The sequence below is a fragment of the Solanum verrucosum genome, unplaced genomic scaffold (assembly GCF_900185275.1).
Source record: "Solanum verrucosum unplaced genomic scaffold, falcon-dt-bn FXZP01000232.1, whole genome shotgun sequence".
Lineage (NCBI taxonomy): Eukaryota > Viridiplantae > Streptophyta > Magnoliopsida > Solanales > Solanaceae > Solanum > Solanum verrucosum.
In genome coordinates this window covers 179038-200951 of record NW_026020017.1, presented here as the reverse complement: position 1 = coordinate 200951, position 21914 = coordinate 179038, and the positions used below count along the sequence as shown (strand labels likewise).

The following is a 21914-nucleotide window of genomic DNA, read 5'->3' as shown; positions in this document are numbered from 1 at the left end:
AGGATGTTCGTTTCATTCTTAGGATAATGCTGGCCTAAGTTAGGTCTAGGAGTGACTATAACGTTTATTTGTTAGTACTATTTTAGACATCATTTTTGGCATTTAATGCCCTTATGTGTACTTTCTTCATCAATCTTATAAATAGTATTTCATATCCTGATGATATAAAAAGTAGATTAGTAAATTGATTGTTGTCATCAAAAAGTAATTGATTGCCTCTATTCCACTCAAGAGGGAAAGTTAATTATCTTTGTTGCTTAGTCTTAAGCTACTTTTCCTTTTCTGGTGTGAAGGAGGAGTACCGGAAATTGGAAGTGCTGGCATTTGAGATGGAGACAACAATTGCTTCTTTGGAAGAGGAATTAACAATTTCTCATGCAGAAAACGAAGAAGCCAATTCTAGAGCAGAAAATTTGGCATGTGAATTGCAAGCTTTATCTGACGAGTTGAATATGTCAAATACAGAACTAAGTATGCTGAAGGAAGAGGTGTCATGCCTTGTAAGTTTATATTTGTTAATTGTTCCACTGCAGTTCCCTCTTTCTCATATACTTTGATTATCATATTCGTCTGTTGAGCATGAATCGTTTGACTATCATAAGTTAACGTTTTCTACTATTGTGTCTTCTAAAAAATAAAATATTAACTTATTTCTGTTGTCTGACTATTATTTGTTTCTCTGGCATTCCAGAGATTATGTTCGGAAGAATCTGAATCACGATGTCAGAGATTGGAAACTTCTGTCAACATTTTGGTAGAAGAAAAGGAAGATTTAGCTATGGTAATAACTGAAGTTGCTTTGGAAACATGTATTCTGAGGCTCCATTCAACTGTTTCCATTGCGTCATTTATGAGTGACTTTTTTTCTTTGCAGCAACTCACTGATGCCCTTTTGGAAATGGAGGAGGAAAAGGTCATATGGCTTGCAAGGGAGAAAGCTACAGTTGAAGCAATCAATGAAAAAGCAAAATCTTATAGTGCTGAAATTGCCAATGTATCACAGAAAATGACAGAGGTTACCTTCAGATTTACACATGATGTAGTTGAACAATTTAAGCATATTCTAGAAGCGCTGCAGTGGCTCTTTCTGATATTGAGGATCTCTTCAAAGACTCAGTGCTTGCATACTGTTCTAGAGGGAACATAATATTGTGGAAATTGTATTTCCGAGACGCCTAGTTAATTCAAAGCTTGTTCACTTTTAATCTTCCCTTTTTAAACAGATTAAGAGAATTGTTTGTGATGTCTGGTACCATAGAGCTTCCTCACTAGAAAAACACATAGCTAAATTAAAGAAATCAAAGACATCCATTGGGGTGATGAACTTAGCAAAATATGTTGCACATCTATATACATGTCAATTGTCCATGATTTACTTATTGAATCTTGATTTATCATCCTGACTTTAAACTACAGGTGACCAATGAACTTGAGAGTTGTAGAATACAGTGCAAACTCCTTGAGGAGAGTTTGGTCATCTCAGAAAATAATGCGTTGGTGGACAAAAGATTCAGGTTTGACTATCCTTTGCTCCCCTATCACTCTGATGTGTTTCTAATCCATTGGTTCAAATTGGTTGTCAATAGATAAGTAAAGTAGCTAGTGACTAATCTTTTCAAATGTATTCTGTTGTCTTTTTAAAATGTATTCTGATGCAGAAAAGAGCACATGTATTACACTTACGCTTTCTAAAAATCTAAGTTAATTTCAAAATGAGTATAACATATTTAGCTCTAGTAAATTGGTACTCGATAAGCAAAAAGTGACTAGTAAACTGGGACAATGGGGGTGTGTCAGTGTATTTCTATAATGGTGATGTTCGGGCTAGCTTGGGCACCTAGACTATTGCACAGTGTACCTGCTCCTCCAACCAGCACTGATGCAAAGAAATCATTGCTTCTGCTGGGATTTGAACCTGGTCTCCTCGGGGTTTCATCCACTTCACTGAATGCTAATCCCCACCCTTGGGTGCTAGGACGATAGAGTTTATAATAGTTTGTTAATCTATTTCTTAAAATTTACTTGAGGTGCCTAGGTGATCAAGTGATAAACTTTGATTCTACAGCTGCTACTACCCTCATCAAAAGTTGGGTGTATTCAAGGTGCCTTGAGTATTGTATTCCTTTGAACCTTTAAATTGGTCTGCCTGATGATATACAGTTATTGCCTTTTTCATTATTTTACAGTGAAGAGAAATTACTGGAGATTGATCAACTTAGACTTAGCCTGAGAGATGCCGAGGAACAATGTAGAAGATCTCAAGAGGTAATTTGTTTGTACTTTTTCAAGCATTTAGAATTTATTGAGTGCAGCATTAGTGATTCAGCCTAGAAACGTATTCTGGGGGTAGGCTAAGCAGGATATACTTCAGTTGAATAACTATGCCCTGTATAACTCTTATCATACAAACTTTGGTGTTATTGCTTGTTTGACTTAGAAAGTGAGGAAGTGCTTTTGTTCTTCAGTATTGACTTTACCCACTCTTTCAGAAGCACTCCTGTCCAAAGAATTAATAAATGAATAGATTGGAGACGAGATAAATTGGAACAATTTTTTTGCATCGAGCTTGCTTATTTTAGAACCTCGGTGAGTTCCTGGTAAAATAGTTTAAGAAATATTATAGCGTACTCGACAATCAATCAACTTTGTTTCAACCTCAAATGGGTGATCCAACTATACAAGTCCCTATATCCATTCTGCTCTCTCTATCAAAAATAAAAATAAAAATAAAATAAAATCCTTTTGGCTCTTTTTGGTCAATTTTCATTCCAATACTATCAATAGTTCTTCTTTTAAGTAAAATTAGGGTTCTCTTAAGTTAAAGGATTTCTATATCTCATACTTCTACGTACACTGGCATACAAGTCTTTAAAGAGTAGAATGCCTCCCAAAAAGAGTCACACATAATGTATGTGTAACGACATCTGAGTCTTAATCTCAATTATTTGGTATTGCCTAATATGATACATTTTGTTATGTTTTTATCTAAGTCTGAATTAATTTCGAGAGATTGCTGGTCTTATGAGACAACTTCCCTCAATTAATTTAGGTCTACCTAGTAATGTAACACTAGAAGGAAGAAGTAAGGTAAGAGGGGTGAGAGAAAGATACATATAGAGAGAATAATCGAGAGACGAGAGACTAGAAAGGAAGAGAAGAGGAAAGAGAGAGTTTTGGTTAAGAAGAACTCATGAAGTACATGAAGATCTTATTTATAAGAAAGGAAGTTTTGGTTTAAATTATAAATCTTGAAACTTCACCAATACATATGGACTGTGATGAGGTGCCATCCAATTGAAGCAGTCCATAGAATGTCACTGTTGGGGCATTCCTGCAACACTTTGATCTTGATCATATCTACCTAAAAGGATAAAATTAAAAAGAGTTTTATCTCTAAAATAAAATATTGTTATCGTTTTTTAGTTGTAGGTAATAGATCAAGATAATTAATATGAAATAATAGCAATATCCTCATGATCAACTTCTTTCTCTTCCCCGAGGAGAAAACTCAACCGTCGACTCTGACAAGTGAGCCTGTATTATGATGAGGTAGTTGATCGTTCTATTCAAGAAAGTACACGGTGAAACCACCAATCAGTTAGACTAACATCTTTGGCAATGAGTAGTAGCCAGCAACAGCTACACGACGAATCTAAACTTGTGCTTTGATACTAATTTCATGCAGCAATTGTCACATTGCAAAATACCCCCTAGACGTGACTGACACTGGCTAGTACCATTCGTCAGGAGAACCAATTAACCATTCACTTACCAATTTATATAAGCACATAGAGCAATTACGTGCAAGTCGAACACAACAACAAAAACACCATACCTAGTGGAATCTCACAAGTGGGATATGGGAAGGGTAGAGTGTACACAGACCTTACCACTACCCATGGAGGTAGATAGACTGCTTCCGAAAGACACTCATCTCAAGTACAACAAAGTAAGAAAAAGAAAAAGAAAACAGTAAAGCAATCGTAGCAACTTATAAGGAAAGCGTTGCAGAGCCTATAAGAAAGGAACAACAACAATAGCAAAATAATGTGATAATCGAAACACAATAAACAACATAAGATGACAGATCAGTGAAATTAAAAGCACGCCTAAGCTCAAAAGTGAGGCCGAATACACTTTGCCGCTTCGCATGACCCAAGGCGAGGCTCATGTCAGTGGCCCTTTTAATTTTTTTAATGTTTTTTATAAAAACATCAGTTTCAAAAAAGAGGTCCTTTTAAGTTATTATAAAGAGTCTGTCCCTGTTCCCTAGACTGCAATTAAGGAAGTCATAGAGTCTCTAAAAGACAAAAAAAAGGAAGAAGATGAAGAATTATAAGAAGACGAGGAATTGAAGGCTTGAAGCACAAAAAAAAACAATCAAATTCTTCTTCTGCTGGCAGAACAAGCAGCAAGCAAATACATGTATCTTCTTTCTCTTCTTTCTTCTTACTTTTTACTGATTTCATAAATTGTTGATGCTGAACATTCAATATTTCATACTCATTTTCATCTTTGTAGAAAATTAAAAAATAAATGGGAATATGGGACACTTGTCCTTGTTTAATGACTGATGGTGTCTTAACTTTAATAATGATCAATGAAAATTTAACACATGTAAGAGGATAATAACAAAGATAGTTTTCTTAGAAGCCATATAGCCATAGTGGTGGACCCCATATATATGTAGTTGTATTTCATTATTTGGTGAGTAATAATTGCATGCAAAGTTCTTTTATATTTTCTTTTGTTTCAGCTTAAAAATAACAAAAAACTTGTCCAGTGTCCCCTTTTTTTTGTTCTTGTTGTGTATTATTATTTATTATTTAGAAATTATAACTGTTATTTTATAACCTTCTTTTTTATCCAGAAGTAAAAATGGCCGAGGACTTGTCTAAAGTCAATAGAAGGGATCCTGGTTGGAAATATAACTACTTGAAGGACCCTGATGAGAACAAAAAATAGGGGACATTGGACAAGTTCTTTGTTATTTTTAAGCTGAAACAAAAAAAAAATATAAAAGAACTTTGCATGCAATTATAACCCAGCAAATAATGAAATACAACTACATATATATGGGGTCCACCACTATGGCTATATGACTTCTAAGAAAATTATCTTTGTTATTATCCTCTTACTAAGACACCATCGGTCATTAAACAAGGACAAGTGTCCTATATTCCCATTTATTTTTAAATTTTCTAGAAAGATAAAAAGGAGTATGAAATATTAAATGTTTAGCATCAACAATTTATGAAATCAGTAAGAAGAAATAAGAGAAAGAAGATACTTGTATTTGCTTGCTGCTTGTTCAGCCAGCGGAAGAAGAAGCTGATTGATTTTTTTTGTGCTTCAATTTCTCGTCTTCTTATAATTCTTCATCTTCTTTTTTTCTGTCTTTTAGAGACTCTATGACTTTCCTCAATTGCAGTCTATGGAACTGGGACAGACTCTTTATAATAATTTAAAAGGACCCCTTTTTTAAACTGATGTTTTTTTTAAAAATAAATTAGAAGGGCCCACTGATATGAGCCTCGCCTTAGGTCATGCGAAGCGGCAAAGTGTATTTGCGCCTCTCTTTTGTGCTTAGGCGCACTTTTAATTTCACTGGCTGCAGTCAGGACTTTATGTGAAGGTACATAGATCACATGTGGAGACTTCAATACCAATAGAATTATGGGAGAAAGAAGAGGATGTAACATTATGTCATGTCTGACTTCTCAAGGTGGATAGAGGAGATGGAGCTACATAATCCTCATTTAAATGGTGGAAAGTTCTCCTGGTTTAGAGGCATTAATCATCCGAGTACAGCTAGACTAGACAGATTCTTGTACTCTATGGAATGGAAAGAAAAATTCAAAAACATCAGGCAAACGCTACTACCCAGAGTGCTATCCGACCACTGTCCTATCTTGTTAGAAAGTGGTAACTGGGAGCAGAAAAGGTCAAACTTTAAGTTTGAGAATTGGTGGCTAAAGGTGGAGGGTTTCACCAACTTGATTCAAAGCTGGTGGAATGAATTTCTAGTTGAAGGCTGTCCTGATTATAGACTGAATATTAAACTAAGAATGCTAAAGTAGAAACTCAAGGAGTGGAGCAAATCAAATTTTGGGGAGCTTACTAGTAAGAAAAATAGCTTACTGGATGAATTGGCAGAAATTGATTTGATACAAGAAACCAGGGAATTGACTACAGATGAAGTGATAATAAGAGCCATCATAGTAGTGAAGTTGGAAGAGTTGGCAAAAAATGAAGAATTGAAATGGAGACAAAAATCAAGGGTATTATGGTTGATACAAGGTTTTTTCACAGAATGGCAACAATGCACAGGAAGATCATCACTATTGATAGGTTGATAGACAGAGGAGAGGTTGTAGAAGACCATGTAGAGATCAGGAACACCATGATTAATTTCTACAAAAAGCTTTACACTGTGGAATGTCCAACTATTTCTCAGAAAGAAAAGGACTGGATGCAAAGACCATTTACTGAATCAGAAGTCTTGCAGTGCCTAAAACTTTGTGATGGAGATAAAGCTCCAGGTTCAGATGGCTACACAATGAAATTCTTTAAATCTTGTTGGGAATTGTAAAAGAAGATCTGATGCTGACAATTCAAAATTTCCATCAAAATAAAATTTTTGAAAAATCTTTCTATGCCACTTTCCTAGCACTGATTCCTAAAAAACCTGGAGCAGAAGAAGTGAAAGATTCCAAGCCAATTAGCTTGATAGGAGGAGGCTATAGATCATTTCCAAACTGATTACTGAGAGGTTGAAGACAGTAATGGGGAAGCTGGTTGATGTATTCCAAATGACCTTTCTGAAAGGAAGACAAATTATGCATGTTGCACTAATTGCCAGTGAGTTGGTAGACTCCAGAGTTAAGCAAAAAACTCTTGGAATTTTATGTAAGTTAGACAGAGAAGGCCTATGATCATGTCAATTGGTCTTTTTTGCTGAAGATTTTAAAGGACATGGGATTTGGGACGAAATGGCTCAATTGGATAAAGTTCTGCATATCCACTGTTAAATTCTCCTTGACCATAAATGGAAACTTTGAAGGTTTTTTCCAATCACAAAGAGGTTTGAGACAAGGTGACCCTCTCTCACCTTTTCTTTTCTTGCTAGCCATGGAAGGCCTCAATCACATGATCGGAAAAGCAAATGTTAATGGATGGATTAAAGGTTATAAGGCTCAGACTCAGGGGAATATGGACAATGAGGTGGGGGTTACTCATCTACTATATGCAAATGACACTTTAGCTTTCTGTGAGGCTGAGGTGATACAAATTAGACACATCAGAGCAATCCTTACCATCTTTGAAGGTATATCTGGTCTGCATGTAAATTGGCAAAAAAGTTTTCTCTATCGGATAATATGGAGTTGCTAGCTAGAAATCTTGGCTGCGAAATAGCAACCCTACCTACAAGGTATCTGGGCATGCCTTTAGGAGCACAAAATAAGGAGATAGCAGTGTGGAGTAAGGCTGGCAAACGGACAGGACCGGATCAACAGGACCGGTTTTACCGGAACCAGTCCTCGTTACCGGAACCGGGTCATACCGGAACCGGTTTTACCGGAAATTTCCAAAGGTTCCGTTCGGTCCCTTAGTTACCGGTTTGGACCGGACCGGAACCGGTTCTTACCGGATCATTGTGTACCGGTAATTTTTTATTTTTTTTTATTAACTTTAATTATTATATAATATTATATTATTAATTAATAAAATTATATTATTAAAAAACTTCAATTTAAAACTTTAAACTTTAAAGTTACTTTAAAGTTTCAATTGAATTTAAGTTTAAACTTTAAACTTTAAAGTTTAAAATTGACTTTAAATTTTAAAGTTTATAACTTTATATTGAATTTAAAGTTTAAAATTGACTTTAAAGTTTAAAGTCTAAAGTTTATATTGAATTTAAAGTTTAAACCTTAAAATTCAATTTTATATTAAAGTTTAAACTTTAAACTAATATTAATATAGTTGAAAATTAAATTTCTAAAATGACTTGGATTAAATATAAGAGACTATTTTAAAAGAAAATCAAGGCGAATAGCTGTATATTTATTCAAATAAATAAATTGTACAATACAAATATTAGAAAGAGACAAAGAGTACATAATCTAGGTATTGAATATTAATTATTGTACTAACAATTGAAACTCTTTTTAAAATCTTTTCGTAACTTTTGTATCATTTCAAAAGAAACATTTTTTGGAACTTGTATTTGTCGTTCTTCTTCCATTGCTTCCATACCATCATCACTATTATCACCAAATATTTCATCTATTTCGTCTTCTATTTGGCTATTTAATTGTGGTAGTCCGGTATTTCTTCTTTCGGCATTGACCCAATCTCGAAACAACACCGATATTTCCAAACTATCCTTTGCTAATGAATATCGATGATCTCCAATCATAAATCTCGCCGCACTAAAGGCTTGCTCCGAAGCGACCGATGATGCTTGAATCGCTAGCACATCTCGAACAATCCTAGCAAGGGTTGGAAATTGATTTTCACGATTCTTCCACCATACTAATATTGGAGCTTGAAGTTGTCCTTCTTCATGCCTAATCTTTTCCCGTGCCTGATTGAAATATAAATCAAAATCATTATTAGTAGATGATTCAAGCTCAAGATGATTCATCCAATCATTCGTATCATCGCTTCTAGGTTTACAAGATGGAGGTTCAACTATTGGAATATTTTTTTCCATAGATTTATATGTATTATATAACTCTCTAGCTTTTATATATATGCTACTTTTACAATCTTCAACACTAGGAGTTTCATCATCTTTAATTTCTAAATTTGCATAAATCTTTTCAACCATTCTTTCAACACCTTTTAATTTGTAATTTGGGTTGAAAGTAGTAGCAGTCAAATAGATTTGAGGAATAGGAAAAAAATATTTTTTGAATTTTTCAATCATAAAAGCAAGGGAATCTTCAAATCGATCTTTTCCTTTATATTTTGCAAATTCAGATGAAATAGCACAAATATTTACTAAAACAGAAGAAATAGTTGGATAATATTGACCAGAAGCAGCATTTGTTGCTTTATAAAAAACACTTAAAAATTCAATAAGTTCTTTTGTATTTTCCCAATCTTCTTAGCCAATTCTCAAATTCGGGTCCGCATTATGAGCATTAAAAACTAATTGTACCGGCTCTTGATAAATATAAGCAACTTGAAGCATTTCAAATAAAGAATTTCATCTAGTGCATACTTCTTTTGGAACTTTTCTATATTCAAGTCCACATTCTTTACAACGATTTTTAAATTCTGTAATTCTAGCTTTTATTTTAGCTTTAAAAATCCAATTACAAGCAAGTCTAATTTTTTCACAAGAAATTCCAAATTGAGAAATACCATCTTTTACTATCAAATTATACACATGTGCGGCACACTTAATATGAAAAGAATCATTATCAATTGGACAAAGTCTACATTTTAAATAATCAATTGCTTTTAAGTTATTAGAAGCATTATCTAAAGTGACACTCATTATTTTATCACATATTCCATAAAATTGTAAAATAGAGCCTATTTTTGTTGCTATATAAGCACCGGTTTTAGTTTCAACATATTTATATCCTAATATTCGTTTTTGCATGTTCCATTCATGGCCAATCCAATGGACAGTACTTGTAAAATAATCATTACCATTAGGACTACGTCCCATATCAGAAGTAATAGATAATCTACCATCATAATAAACAAATAAACAACGAAGAAAATGACAATATTCTTTTTGATATTTAAAAAGATCACTTTTAATTGTACTTCTTGGAATACCTTCATAATCTGGGTTATACAATTCCTGAATATACTGAATAAAACCAGGATGTGAAGGAAATGAAAAAGGCAAACCACAAACAGCAGCCATTTTAGCTAATTCTCTATGATCTTTTTCTTTACTATATGTGCGGTGTGTGTTTCGGCTAGCCGGGTTAGTCATATTTAATACACTTTGAACCATATTAGAACCTCCAACTCTCATAGAATTTTCAGGTTGAGGTATTCCATTTCTATTAGCCCTTTCTATATCATCTAGGCGAGCAAATTCTTTATTACACTTTCTCAAATGTGTTCTTAGTCGTCCCGTTCCCCTTGTGTACCCGTAGTTACATGTTTCATGATCAATTTACATTTCGTGCAAGTAACAATAGTTTTTTCCTCATTTTGTACCAAAAATTTCCATACTAAAGATCTTTTAACGCGTACAGCGGTCTTTGAAAAAGTAGGTAAAGAGGGGACTTCATCTTGTTTCGGTAATTCGGTAGCCAGACTAGTAGGGGTAGGGGTCTCATCATCTTCCTCATTTATTTCTACTTCCTCATCTAATTCTTCCTCAAAATTAGTAAAACATCTATTTAAAGTTTCATGATCTACTTCATTTTCGGAATTAAATTCAATAGGTCGTGAGTCTCGTGTAAAAGAAGTTTCATCAACATGAGTATAATCATTAGTATTAATTCTAAATCTAGGAGGTGGCAAATTTTTAGAATTAGAACTACTTCCTCCTCCCCTATTATTTTTTCTTTCCGACATTGGTCTTTTACCACTATATTTTTCAAAATTCATGTTCAAGTTTAAAATAATTAATATTATGAAAAACAAGCAAAGATAATATAACAAAAAAATAAAATAACTTAATTAATAAACAAATAAAAAATTAAAGTTGGAACGAATGTACCGAACGTCTACGTAAAAGTAGACGTATAACCAAAGCCGGAATTGAGAGATGCCAATTGAAGCTTCCAATTTACTTCAAATAAATCTCCGAAATTCGAACTCCAAGTCAATATCACAAAATAATAATTATGAATTTATGAGAGATTGAAAATTAAGAGATTTTATAAGATATTAATGAAATAGTTTGTGAATTTGTGATTTAAATGAAAAAGTATGAGTATATTTATAGTGTTAAGGGGTAGAGAGGGGTGGGGGGCTGTTTGGAGCCGTTTTGGGCCCCAGCCCAACGGCTAAAAGGGCCCAACGGCTCTATAACGTTCAATTTTTTTTTTAAAAAAAATTAAATTAAATTAAATTAAATTGACCGTTGAACCGGACCGGAACCGGTTCTTACCGAACCGGATCAACCGGATAAAAATCCGGGTTCCGTTTCGGTACCAGTTCCGGTACCTATAAGACCGGTTCCTTACCGGTACCGGACTTACCGGTATGGGAACCGGACCGGACCGGACAAAAACCGGTCCAATTGCCAGCCTTAGTGTGGAGTGAAGTTTTGGAGAGATGTAACAAGAAACTTGCTAGTTGGAAGAGTCAATACCTCTCCCTGGGAGCTAGGTTGACTCTAGTTAAATCAGTTCTTGATGCCTTGCCTTCATATATGATAGGCCTATTTCCTATACCAAAGAACATTGTGAAAAAGATCAATCAACTCAGAAGGTCTTTCCTATGGAATGGAAATAAAGAGCACAAAAGTTACCATCTAGTTAAGTGGGATACTCTTACTCTTAGCAGAAAGCAAGGGGGGCTGGGAATGAAAAAGCTCAATCTTCAGTAGTTGTCTCCTTCAAAAATGGTTGTGGAGATTCTGCATTGAAGATCTGTCACTCAGGAAAAGAGTCATCACAGAGAAGTATGGACTACAAAGCCATTGGATTACTGAGGAGGCTCTTGAAACTTTTGGGTGCAGTGTGTGGAAGACTATTAGAAGATTATGGCCTCAGTTCAAAGGCAATATCTCACTAAAGGTGGGAAATGGTAGGAAAATTGATTTTTGGAATGAACATTGGATTGAGGATCAAAGCCTGAAATCACTCTTTCCTGGCCTGTTTATGCTTAGCACCCAAGATAAGGCCACAATCTCACAGCTATGGAGCCCTCAGGGTTGGAATCTCAGATTCAGGAGAGCTTTCAATGATTGGGAAATTGAGAGGGTCATTAATCTGTTTCAGGTCCTCAATGCCTTCCCTGGCACCTCAACTAAACCTGACAAACCTATTTGGAGATGGCAAAGCAAAGGTGTGTTTACAGTAAAGTCATGTTACTGGAGATTCAATATTGGCCAAAACACCAGATCAGAAACTGGCCATAAAAGTTAATATGGAAGATAAAATGGCAAAGCAAAGGTGTGTTTACAGTAAAGTCATGTTACTGGAGATTCAATATTGGCCAAAACACCAGATCAGAAACTGGCCATAAAAGTTAATATGGAAGATAAAAATACCCTGGAAGATCTCATGTTTTGCTTGGTTAGTGAGCAAAAGGGCCTGCTTAACACATGAAGTGCTTCAAAAGAAAGGCAGACAAATATGCTCAAGATGCTTTATGTGTGATCAAGATGCAGAAGTTAATAGTCCCTTATTCCTTCCTTGCAAAGTAGCTACAAGCATGTGGAACATGTTTCTTGGTCTTCTTGGTGTTTTATGGGTAGTTCCAAAGTCCACTAAGGATTTGCTCTACTGCTGGAAGGAGATAGGAAGAAGGGAGTCTAATGAAGATTGGTGGGAGTTAATCCCAGCCTGCATTTGGTGGTCCCTTTGGAAAGAAAGGAAGGGAAGATACTTTGTGGATAAGAGAAGCAACATCCAGAAAATTAGAATGAATTGTCTTAGTCTTTTGTACTTTTGGTGTAAACAAGATATGGTGGGGGATATAGAACTTTTTGCTGACTTTATAAGTAATTTGTAATTTCCCATAGGGTAGTTTGATATGCTCTAATGAGATTGTAAGTGACCTATGCTCATCATTTGTTTGATGATGAGCCTTTTGTGAATATACAGTTACCTTTATCTCAAAAAAAAAAAAAAGAATACAAAGAAAACCTCATGTTCAAACTTGTTTTTTTGGAAACTGGTAACTTCATCCTCATTTTCAAACTTAACACTCACAACACTGAATTAGACAAAAATGGGAAATGCCTTCCACATCTGCCAGTGAGAACTCACTAAAGTAAGTTCACATGAATGTCAATCCTATACTATGTAATCTGAACCTAATAGAAAACTTCAATCATTGATAGTAAGTTCACGTGAATGTAGACGTACTCAAAACGAATGTTGCCACTGGAACTGTAATCATGAATTAATAAGCTTATTTACAAGATCCTACATGCTGTTGCGTTGCTGTCAGTTTCTTCACCTCCAGCAGCTGTGCATGACAAACTTATTCAGTCTGGTCCAATAGTATTTGAATTTTGGACCTCTGTTGTAGTTCACACCAGTCAGTTGATCTCCTTTTCTTGTCCATGTTTTCGGCATCATTATATGTTACTGCCATTCTGCATAACTGGTCTTTTTCCAATGAAATGTTAAATCAGATGCTCACACAGGAGAATAAGGATCTGTGCAAGGAAGTAGAAAGACTTCAGATGGAGTTAAGCATGCTTAGCAAAGAAAGAGTTGATCTATTAGCCCGTAGTAGAGAATCAGAGACAGAGCCAATTCATAGAGATGACTTTCAGGTTTGCCACTTGAATGCCATGAACAGCTTATTGACGAATCTTCTCTCAGAACAAGTAAAGGAGATGTGATTCTCATTTATCTGAGACAGATTATTACAGATGTATTTTGTTACTTAGACTTTCTCTACTATGCTCGAGGATAACACTATATTTTGGTTATCAGCTTTCAAATTCAAATCATGAAGTCGAGCAGTTCAGTGAGAAGCTTTCAGCTTTGGAGGCTAAAATGCATAATGTAAGCAATCATACACATGGTCAATCACACACTGTACTTGATTATGATGAGATGACAAGTTACCTTTTTGTTGCTATATTTGTACAAGTTATCCTCTCTTATTTCTTGGTTCTAGTATAATACTATATTGCTATATGTGATTATTGAGGTTAAGAAATGAAATAAGTGTGTACTGTGAATAAAAGCTTCTGCATCTGCTTCTATATGTTGTTCTTGCATTTGCATAATTTCTGCATAGATGAGTAGATAATCTGCTGAACATGTTTGCATGTGTAATTAAGGAATGTTTCCTTGTGTATGCATAATTACGAACACAGCATATTTTCGTGATAAGTTGCACGTATCTAAAAGAGCAATCTGAGTCAAGTGGTTCATTTCAAGCTTACTATTTTCAAAAGAGAGTGATGTGATTATCTGATGTCTGAACAGGGTGAAGTCAACCACAACAGTGATAAAGCTAAGTTGAGAATGAGACTTCGAGGGGCACAAGCAAAATTGGATGCATTTCGAGTAAGGTACCAAGAGGCGATGGATGAGATAGACTTTATGAACAAGAAATTCGAGGCGGCTTCATCAAAGCTGAAAAATCAGTTAGCTTCAAGTGGTCTTGAAATCCTCAGCCTCAAGAAGCAGCTAACTTCTGGAAGGGGTCCTTGATTGGTTAATATATCCTTGCATATGTATAAAGTACATATCTGTTGGATGATATGAATATGAATATCTTAACTAACCAGTAAAATATATACCAGAACTTGACAAGTCGTTATTCACCATTAAACGTGCCTGTAATGCATCAATACACCAAAGACGTAAAGTTTATCTACTGGTATGTCGGATTGGAAAAGCGAACTACAAATGTGAAAAACCTGTAACAACCTAATCTGCTAGTGATAATGTGTGTTTTTGGGTTTAGGTCCGCACGACTTTAAAACACATCAAGTGTGTAAGTCATGCTTATTTACGCAGACTCAGAATTGAGGTTTGCCCAGCCTTCAGAATTTGCCTAAATCCAGTTAACTCTGGCCCATGGTGACAAGACTAACACAAGAGTAACTCTAATATTATTTTTAATGGGTCAAAGCAGAAAACATCACTAGGTGATTGGGCTAATATAGTCATATTTACAAAACATTCATTGATTAATAAATGAAAAAAATTGTATTCTTGTTTTGGAACTTTTAAATGCTAAAAAAACGACTTCGATTCAATAGAAACTACAAATTTCTTTCACTAAATAATTATGGATATTTTTACAAAATTTGGACTTAAAAAGTTTTGGACAAGCATTTACAAAATATTCATGGACTAATGCTCATGAAATATAGAAAAAAAATTGAAGCTATTGAGTTTCAAGATAAATTGAACCCCTTTGGATGCAACGAGGTTTTACCAAACTGGAGGAAAGTGATCCTAATAATGTGCATGCTGTCGTGAGTACTTGAATCTGCATTGTATCGATTGATCAATGCATGAAATGTATAGTATGTAAAATAGCTAAATGAAACAAGTGGCAAAATTGAATATATTGATATGGAACAGTAAATTTGAAGTAGACTGTAAAATAGTTACTGAAAAGTAATGCATGTATGTGTACTTTAACAATCAAGCTTCACAACTGATTATGTATGATATAATTTAATTTTCTTGGAGAGTTTCTCTAATTGACAACCACCACGCGAGTTTTATGATGATACAACGTTTTGTCCATGTTGCTAGAGCTATCAAGTACATTGCCAGGATAAGAACAAACTGAACTATGAATCCAATCTCTAAGCCCTTACTAGGAGCTTTCTTAGCAGTCGCCCGAATCAATGACACAATCCTATCCTATGTTGTTGGCCGCGCAGTTCTAGGGGTTTGGATTATATGAACCTTTACCTAACTCGGTGCTCAATACTACTCCCAAAAACAAGCAATGTGCTCAATAACTATAAAATAATATCCCACTTTAGGGGAAAAACTGATAATTTGATACTCGGAGTCAATTTTCAATAAAGTTTCTTTAAAACTGAAATGAACTTTATTTTAATTTAAAACCTAACTATACTTTTTTGAAAAACATAAGATTATGCTTTCTTTTTGAAAATTTGTCTATGCTTTCTTTGAAACTGAACATGTTTTCTTTAAGAAATTGTCTAAACTTTCTTTATGAAAAATATGCATCTTGAATGCAAAATATATATTTTCTTGAAATAATACACTTGGGAGTAGTTTGGTGTGAGATATTAGGTATAATAATTTCAGGATTAAAATGCAGGACTATTTTATACTGTGTTTGGTTGGAGGTTAAAGGCAATCTTGATATTATTTATCTGCCATTTATACCTTACTGATGTGATAAGTTATCACATATACATGATGTAATAACTTCTTCCAATATAACTTATCTCGAAATAATTAATCTAGGAATAACTTGTTTCCAACCAAATGACCCTTTAATAACAAGGCAATTGAGACATGATTTATTAGAAAGATTTCGAAAAGTAACAATCCAATTATTACAAGCTATAAGTAAACCTTAATTCAACCACAACTAATTAAGGCTTAACATTTAGTGTTAGTAAATAAAGAAAACACAAAACAACAATGAAGATTGTTGCACTTGCAGCCTTGGTAATTAAAAGAACTGAACTTTTCTTTTCAAAGAAGAATTAACAAATTTTGATCTGTAACTAATATTCCATAATTTTGATTAAATAAATAAATTATTTTATTGAAAATTTCTGACCCAAAAAAACAAAGGTCTAACTAATTTGAACCAATGTAAACATATTGGTCTGGATATGCTCGTTTCTATAATTTTTTTTGAAATATACAAGTCAAATTTAATTTATTTTATTTTATTTTGTAGTGATGATACACTTTCTATAGTATAAAACTCATTACAAGTCAACTTGAATTTATTTTATATATTTATCAAATTGAATAATTATGGACATGGTATTGACTATAGTATAAGCATGATTTTGACACTATGATATTCTTTTAAGGTTTAATTCGGTAGGAAGTTGTATTTATCTACTGATTTGTAAAATAATATTTTTATGCGAAGTTGATCATTTATACGTCTGGAATTTTTTTATTTTTTTTATACTTGTTTACTAAGCAAATCATGGTTACCTAACAATGAAGGAAAATATAGAATTAATTGCCTAGCTACTCTGAAGTTATAATTTATTTATTTATTTGCAACTGTGAGATACCTTCTTTTTTGATAAAAAGATTATATATGTATAGTTAAATGTATGGTTGTTACATTATCACTACTAGTACCGATTATAGATAGATTGTCAAAATGGACTAACTTATTACGTATAGAAACTTTGTAGAATTTTTGAAGGAGAAAAGGACGCAGGGACCACACATTGGTGAGATTGACCATGAACTATTTTACTCAGCCTAACTTATAGTTACAAGTTATAATAAGGCTATGGAGACATATGATTTATTAGAAAGATTTCTAAATGCAACAATCCAATTATTACAAGCTATAAGTAAACCTTATTTCAACTACTACAAATTAAGGCTTAACATTTAGCCAAATTACAAGTAATAATTAGTAAATGTTTACATTCATCTTTTAGAGTTTGTTTTTATACCAAAAAACACCTCTATCTTGAGTTTCTTCATTTTTTTCCACATAGATGCACTCATTTACATTCTTCCATATTGCTTTATAAACTGGGGTACTATCAAAATTATAGTATTCTCCAAGTATTGGCTTGATAGCTTTTGTTGCCTCCACTGCATGATAATGTGGTATGGTTGTGAATAAATGATGCAAAACATGAGTATTTGTAACGTTATGACATACGTTATTTAGTATACCAAAGTCTCTATCTATCGTAGCTAGAGCTCCTCTTAGCCAATCCCATTCTGAAGAATCATAATGTGGGACTAATGCATGTGTGTGGTTCAAAAAAGTTAGTACCACTACTAGTATGTTCATCATTTGAAGGGGCGCTACATACATGTATATAACCCAAGCTAGCCCTTTTACCATCGCAATACGATACCACATATAAATAAATGCAATTAGACCTAAGTCTGAGAAGTATATTAGTAGCCTCTCACGATCATTATACATCGGACTATATGGATTATAGTGACTTGCAAAACGATCATAAGGTCTACCGGAGGCATTGATGGCCATGTAAGAAGGCCAACCAATAGTGAGGGTGGTGGTGAACGCGATTATTCGTCCTGGTAGATTGTTGAAATATTTGGAGAACCATCGTAGTTCGGATTTAAGCCTAGGTACGTAGACTTCATCATACTCAAGGGAACCCCCATTGGAGTGATGACGACGATGACTATATTTCCAAGAAAAGTAAGGCACACAAATCGAGGTGTAGAAGATAAAACCAACCGTGTCATCTATCCATTGGTAATTACTAAAGCCATGGTGACCACATTCATGAGCAATGACCCATATTGCTGTGAAAACACTACCTAGAGCAAACCAATAAATAGGCCATGCTAGATAATTATATGGGGATGGAAGGACATAGATGTAATTCGCGGCGATATACCCTAATACAAACACTAGTGTGATATCCCGAACAACGTAGGAGAAGGAGCGAACGAGAGATCGTTGAAAGCAGTGAGGAGGAATAGCCTTCTTGAGTTCACTAAGTATAAACGGGGGCTTTGATAGTGGTACTTTAATCTTTTGATCAATTTTAGTCATATTAGCACCACCTCCCATTTTGGTTTGTGATAAGTTGGAAGAAAAAAAAAAAAGACAAACTTTTGGTAAGAAGGGAAAATACCTTTTAGACTTGCTTCAAAGTTGGATATTACTCTCTTCTTTATAGGAAAAAGAATATAGAGGCTAATGTAGGGAGAAGACAAAAGGTAACAACCACAGTTAAAATTAATTATTCAAAGTGAAAGTGATTTGTGTGTTAAGTATTAGGAGCCTTCGTTTGAAATTTCCACACAAAGACTAAGACTAATTAATTACTTGAAAAGTGAAGGATGTGTTTTGACGTGTAAGTAGGTGCATCATGCATGGAATTAAAAAAAGTTCATTTGCTAGCCAAATTTGACATTTCTCTAGCAAGACTTGTTCAATAGCTTGAAATGATTAATAATTACTACTCCTTTATGTGATGTAGTAGTTTAATTTGTTATAGGATTTAAGAAAGAAAGAAAGAAAAGCTTTAAAAATTTATGGTATAAAATAAGTCATAGATGTTTGTGTGGTTATAAGTTATCTCATTGATTGTAAAATGAATATTTTGAAGTTAAATTGTTAGTAAATATAGAAATATGTCAATTTTTTAGATTGACTAAAACTGAAAATGATTCATATAAATTGGGACATATAAAGTATTACTTTAATTTACTATAGAAGGGAGAGTTGAGTTTAGGGATGACAATGGGGCGGGACAGATGCGGGGCGGGGTGGGTTTAAGGCTATGCGGCACGAAACGGAGCGACTTTAAGGTTGTGCGGAGTGGGAGGGATGCGGGCGGATTGAAGTGGATTGTTTTTTAAACTAATGCGGGGCGGGGCAAGTGTATGTGATTTTAGCTATGACTTTTAGTTTAAAAATCATATTCTTTAGTTATTGCTTTATTATTTTGAATGTCGGTAATATTTATTTATATCTTGTAATTACTTTGAGTAAAAATCAACGATCGATGACGAAAAATACTTTAATTATAGACATCTTAATGGACCTCTTCATAATAAATTTGCGTAAGCAAAAAGTAATTAACCGCTTAAATATCTAAAAATCATATTAAATTTAATTAACATTCTAAATTTTAGTCATATCACGTAAATTAAAATAAAAAAATACTAAATATTGAGCCCGTGCTAGCACGGCAACTCTGTCTAGTAGGGATTATAAGAGGGAGTTTCCTATGCTAAGGTAGGTATCAGGTATAGAAAATTTTGAATGTGTTGACTAAATTATCCTCTGTTTAAGTCATCATATATCACTTTATTCATCCTATCACTTTTGCATGTGTTCTTCGATTATTTAAAAAGAGAAAAAACAATTTGCCAGAAAACAACAAACATACAAATTATAATACAACGTTAGAACTGTTAGTTAGTCAATATTCTTAGAGGAATATATTATAAAAATACAAATTAAATATACATCATTTTTTGACTGTTTTAATACCACCATTCTTAAATTTCATTCTAAGACTAAGAACATTGAAAGTTTAGTTGGCCTGTCATTTTTATGTTGAGTATTCTATCTCGAGATCAAACATAATAGACTTCTTATTTAGGAAATATAGAGAAAAATTAACTAAAATTCTAATTTCCTGCATATTAGAGTATATTTAAAAACAATAACATATTCAGTGTAATTTTATAAGTGAACATAATACATTAATCTTTTGTACCGAAGTAAGGTTACTTTGAGATGAATTCTTGGTTAGTCGATTACCTTGCCTGATTAAGAGAATAATAAGGAACTCTAAATCCAACATTTCACATGAATAAAATATTCCACCTTTACAAAAAATAAATAACAGTTAATATTAATTAAAGACTAAAGACCAAAGTATTACTATCCCAAAAAAAATATTAAAATATTTTTCTCACCCCACTTCACCATCTCCTACCCCCACAATCCCCATCCTATCATTTTTTAAAATTCTTTTATAAAATATCTTTTTTTTATATTATTTAAAATAAAATTCTACCACATCTCATCTAACCCACCGTTCCTATTTTTTTTTCTTACATTTTTCTCATTGTTTTTAGAAAAATATTTTTTCTAATTTCGAACCGAATATAATAGAAATAAAAAAATTATTTTTAAAAAACTCTTGCGGCAAGTAAAAAGATATTTTTCTAAAAACCGTATATATATCTAATACAAAACAACAACAAAAAATTAGAAGCGGAGGATTAGGTGAGTGGGGTAGATTTTTTATTTTTAAAAAAAACAAATTAAAATATTTTCTAAATTATTATTGAAGGGATGGGTGGGGGAAGTACGGTGAGAGCAAGTGGTGGAGTGGGGTAAGAAAAATATTTATATTTATTTTATAATTTATCTTTTTAGCTGGGATGAAATAGTAGTACTTTAATCTTTAACTTTAACTAATATTAATAATTTATTTAATTTTTGTCAAGGTGAAATATTTTGTCCATGTGGAGTGTGATGTGACAATTTTTTAAATAAAATAAAAGAGAAAGTGTTACACACACCATGATGAGAGTGTAGTAAAAGAGAGATGTGTGTTTCTTAAACTAATAAGTGATAGTTTAGGTATGAAACTTATACTCTCAATAGTTTAGGTATGAAATTAAAAAGAAAGAATAATTTAGGTGTGTTTTTTATTTTTGGACTCTTATATCAAAAGAAAATAAGAAGTTAAAGAAGAAAAGGAAGGATGAACATTAATCTAGATTACACATTTTCTATGATCCATTTTTTTTTTTATATTTAGTTTAAAATAGATAGCTGTTCTGGAATCAAGGAGATATTAATTTATTACAAGTTAATTAGTTAAAGTTCATAAATTTTATTTTACTGTTCAAAATTTTACCATATGTTATTGTTATTAAGTAAGTAATATATATATATATATTTAATTACCCATTTAATTATTATTATTATCCTTATTTTATCTGTAGATGCTTGATTACTTATGTTAAGTATATTAAATATTAAAATAATAAACATGTCACAATTGAAATTATTATTATTTTACGGATTTCATTTCTAGCCATAAATAAATGATAATGCGTACAATCTGATTTAACTCATAAAAGAACCTCAAAGTTAGCTATTTCATTTGTTGTATAGTTAAGAATTTTGGGTCTATCACGAAAGAAAATGATGTAATGAATAAAGTTATTCCTTTTTTATTTAAGTTTTAAATATATAAAAAAATTAACGTAAAGTGTTTTCTCTTGAATATAGTTTAATACAGCTAAATCTAAATTAATTAAGCTCTGATATGAATACTAATAAAAAGCCAACCAAATATATAGAGAGAGATGTTTGAAGTTTAGTATTGCTGAGGCCTTTAGGGACCCACTCAAACTTTGTAGTCCACATCTATGGCATACTCCAAATCTATGAATAAATAAATAAATGATAATGCTTACAACATGATTTAATTCATAAAAGCACCTCAAAAAGTTACTCCTTCCGTTTCAAAAAGATTGGTCTGGTTTGACTTGGCACGAAGTTTAAGAAATTAAAGAAGACTTTTGAATCTTGTGGTCCTAAATTAAAGTTATGTCAAATGTACAAAATTG

The 21914-nt window shown here is 33.1% G+C and overlaps 2 protein-coding genes across 3 annotated transcripts in view; one reads left to right on the top strand and one right to left on the bottom strand.

Moving 5' to 3' along the window:
- LOC125820971 (kinesin-like protein KIN-7O) overlaps positions 1-14432 on the top strand; it is a 52756-nt gene extending 38324 nt beyond the window's left edge. The window contains exons 25-32 of one of the 2 annotated variants that reach the window (XM_049500394.1): positions 294-500; positions 692-781; positions 875-1015; positions 1417-1514; positions 2187-2265; positions 13307-13438; positions 13602-13673; positions 14103-14432. In XM_049500394.1, the coding sequence (XP_049356351.1) occupies positions 294-500; positions 692-781; positions 875-1015; positions 1417-1514; positions 2187-2265; positions 13307-13438; positions 13602-13673; positions 14103-14330 (1047 nt within the window). In that variant the 3' untranslated portion in view covers positions 14331-14432. Of the gene's footprint in view, positions 1-293; positions 501-691; positions 782-874; positions 1016-1416; positions 1515-2186; positions 2266-13294; positions 13439-13601; positions 13674-14102 lie in introns of both variants that reach the window. The other variant, XM_049500393.1, reaches the window with a different exon arrangement.
- A 2686-nt stretch (positions 14433-17118) lies between these two features.
- On the bottom strand, positions 17119-18445 carry LOC125820972 (delta(12)-fatty-acid desaturase FAD2-like). Its single transcript, XM_049500395.1, has one exon. The coding sequence runs from the start codon at positions 18379-18381 to the stop codon at positions 17254-17256; it is 1128 nt and encodes a 375-aa protein (XP_049356352.1). The 5' UTR covers positions 18382-18445; the 3' UTR covers positions 17119-17253.
- Positions 18446-21914: the final 3469 nt, after the last annotated feature.

Coding starts and splice junctions, on each gene's coding strand:
- LOC125820972 (XM_049500395.1), bottom strand. CDS start 18,381: ATGGGAGGTGGTGCTAATATGACTAAAATTGATCAAAAGATTAAAGTA.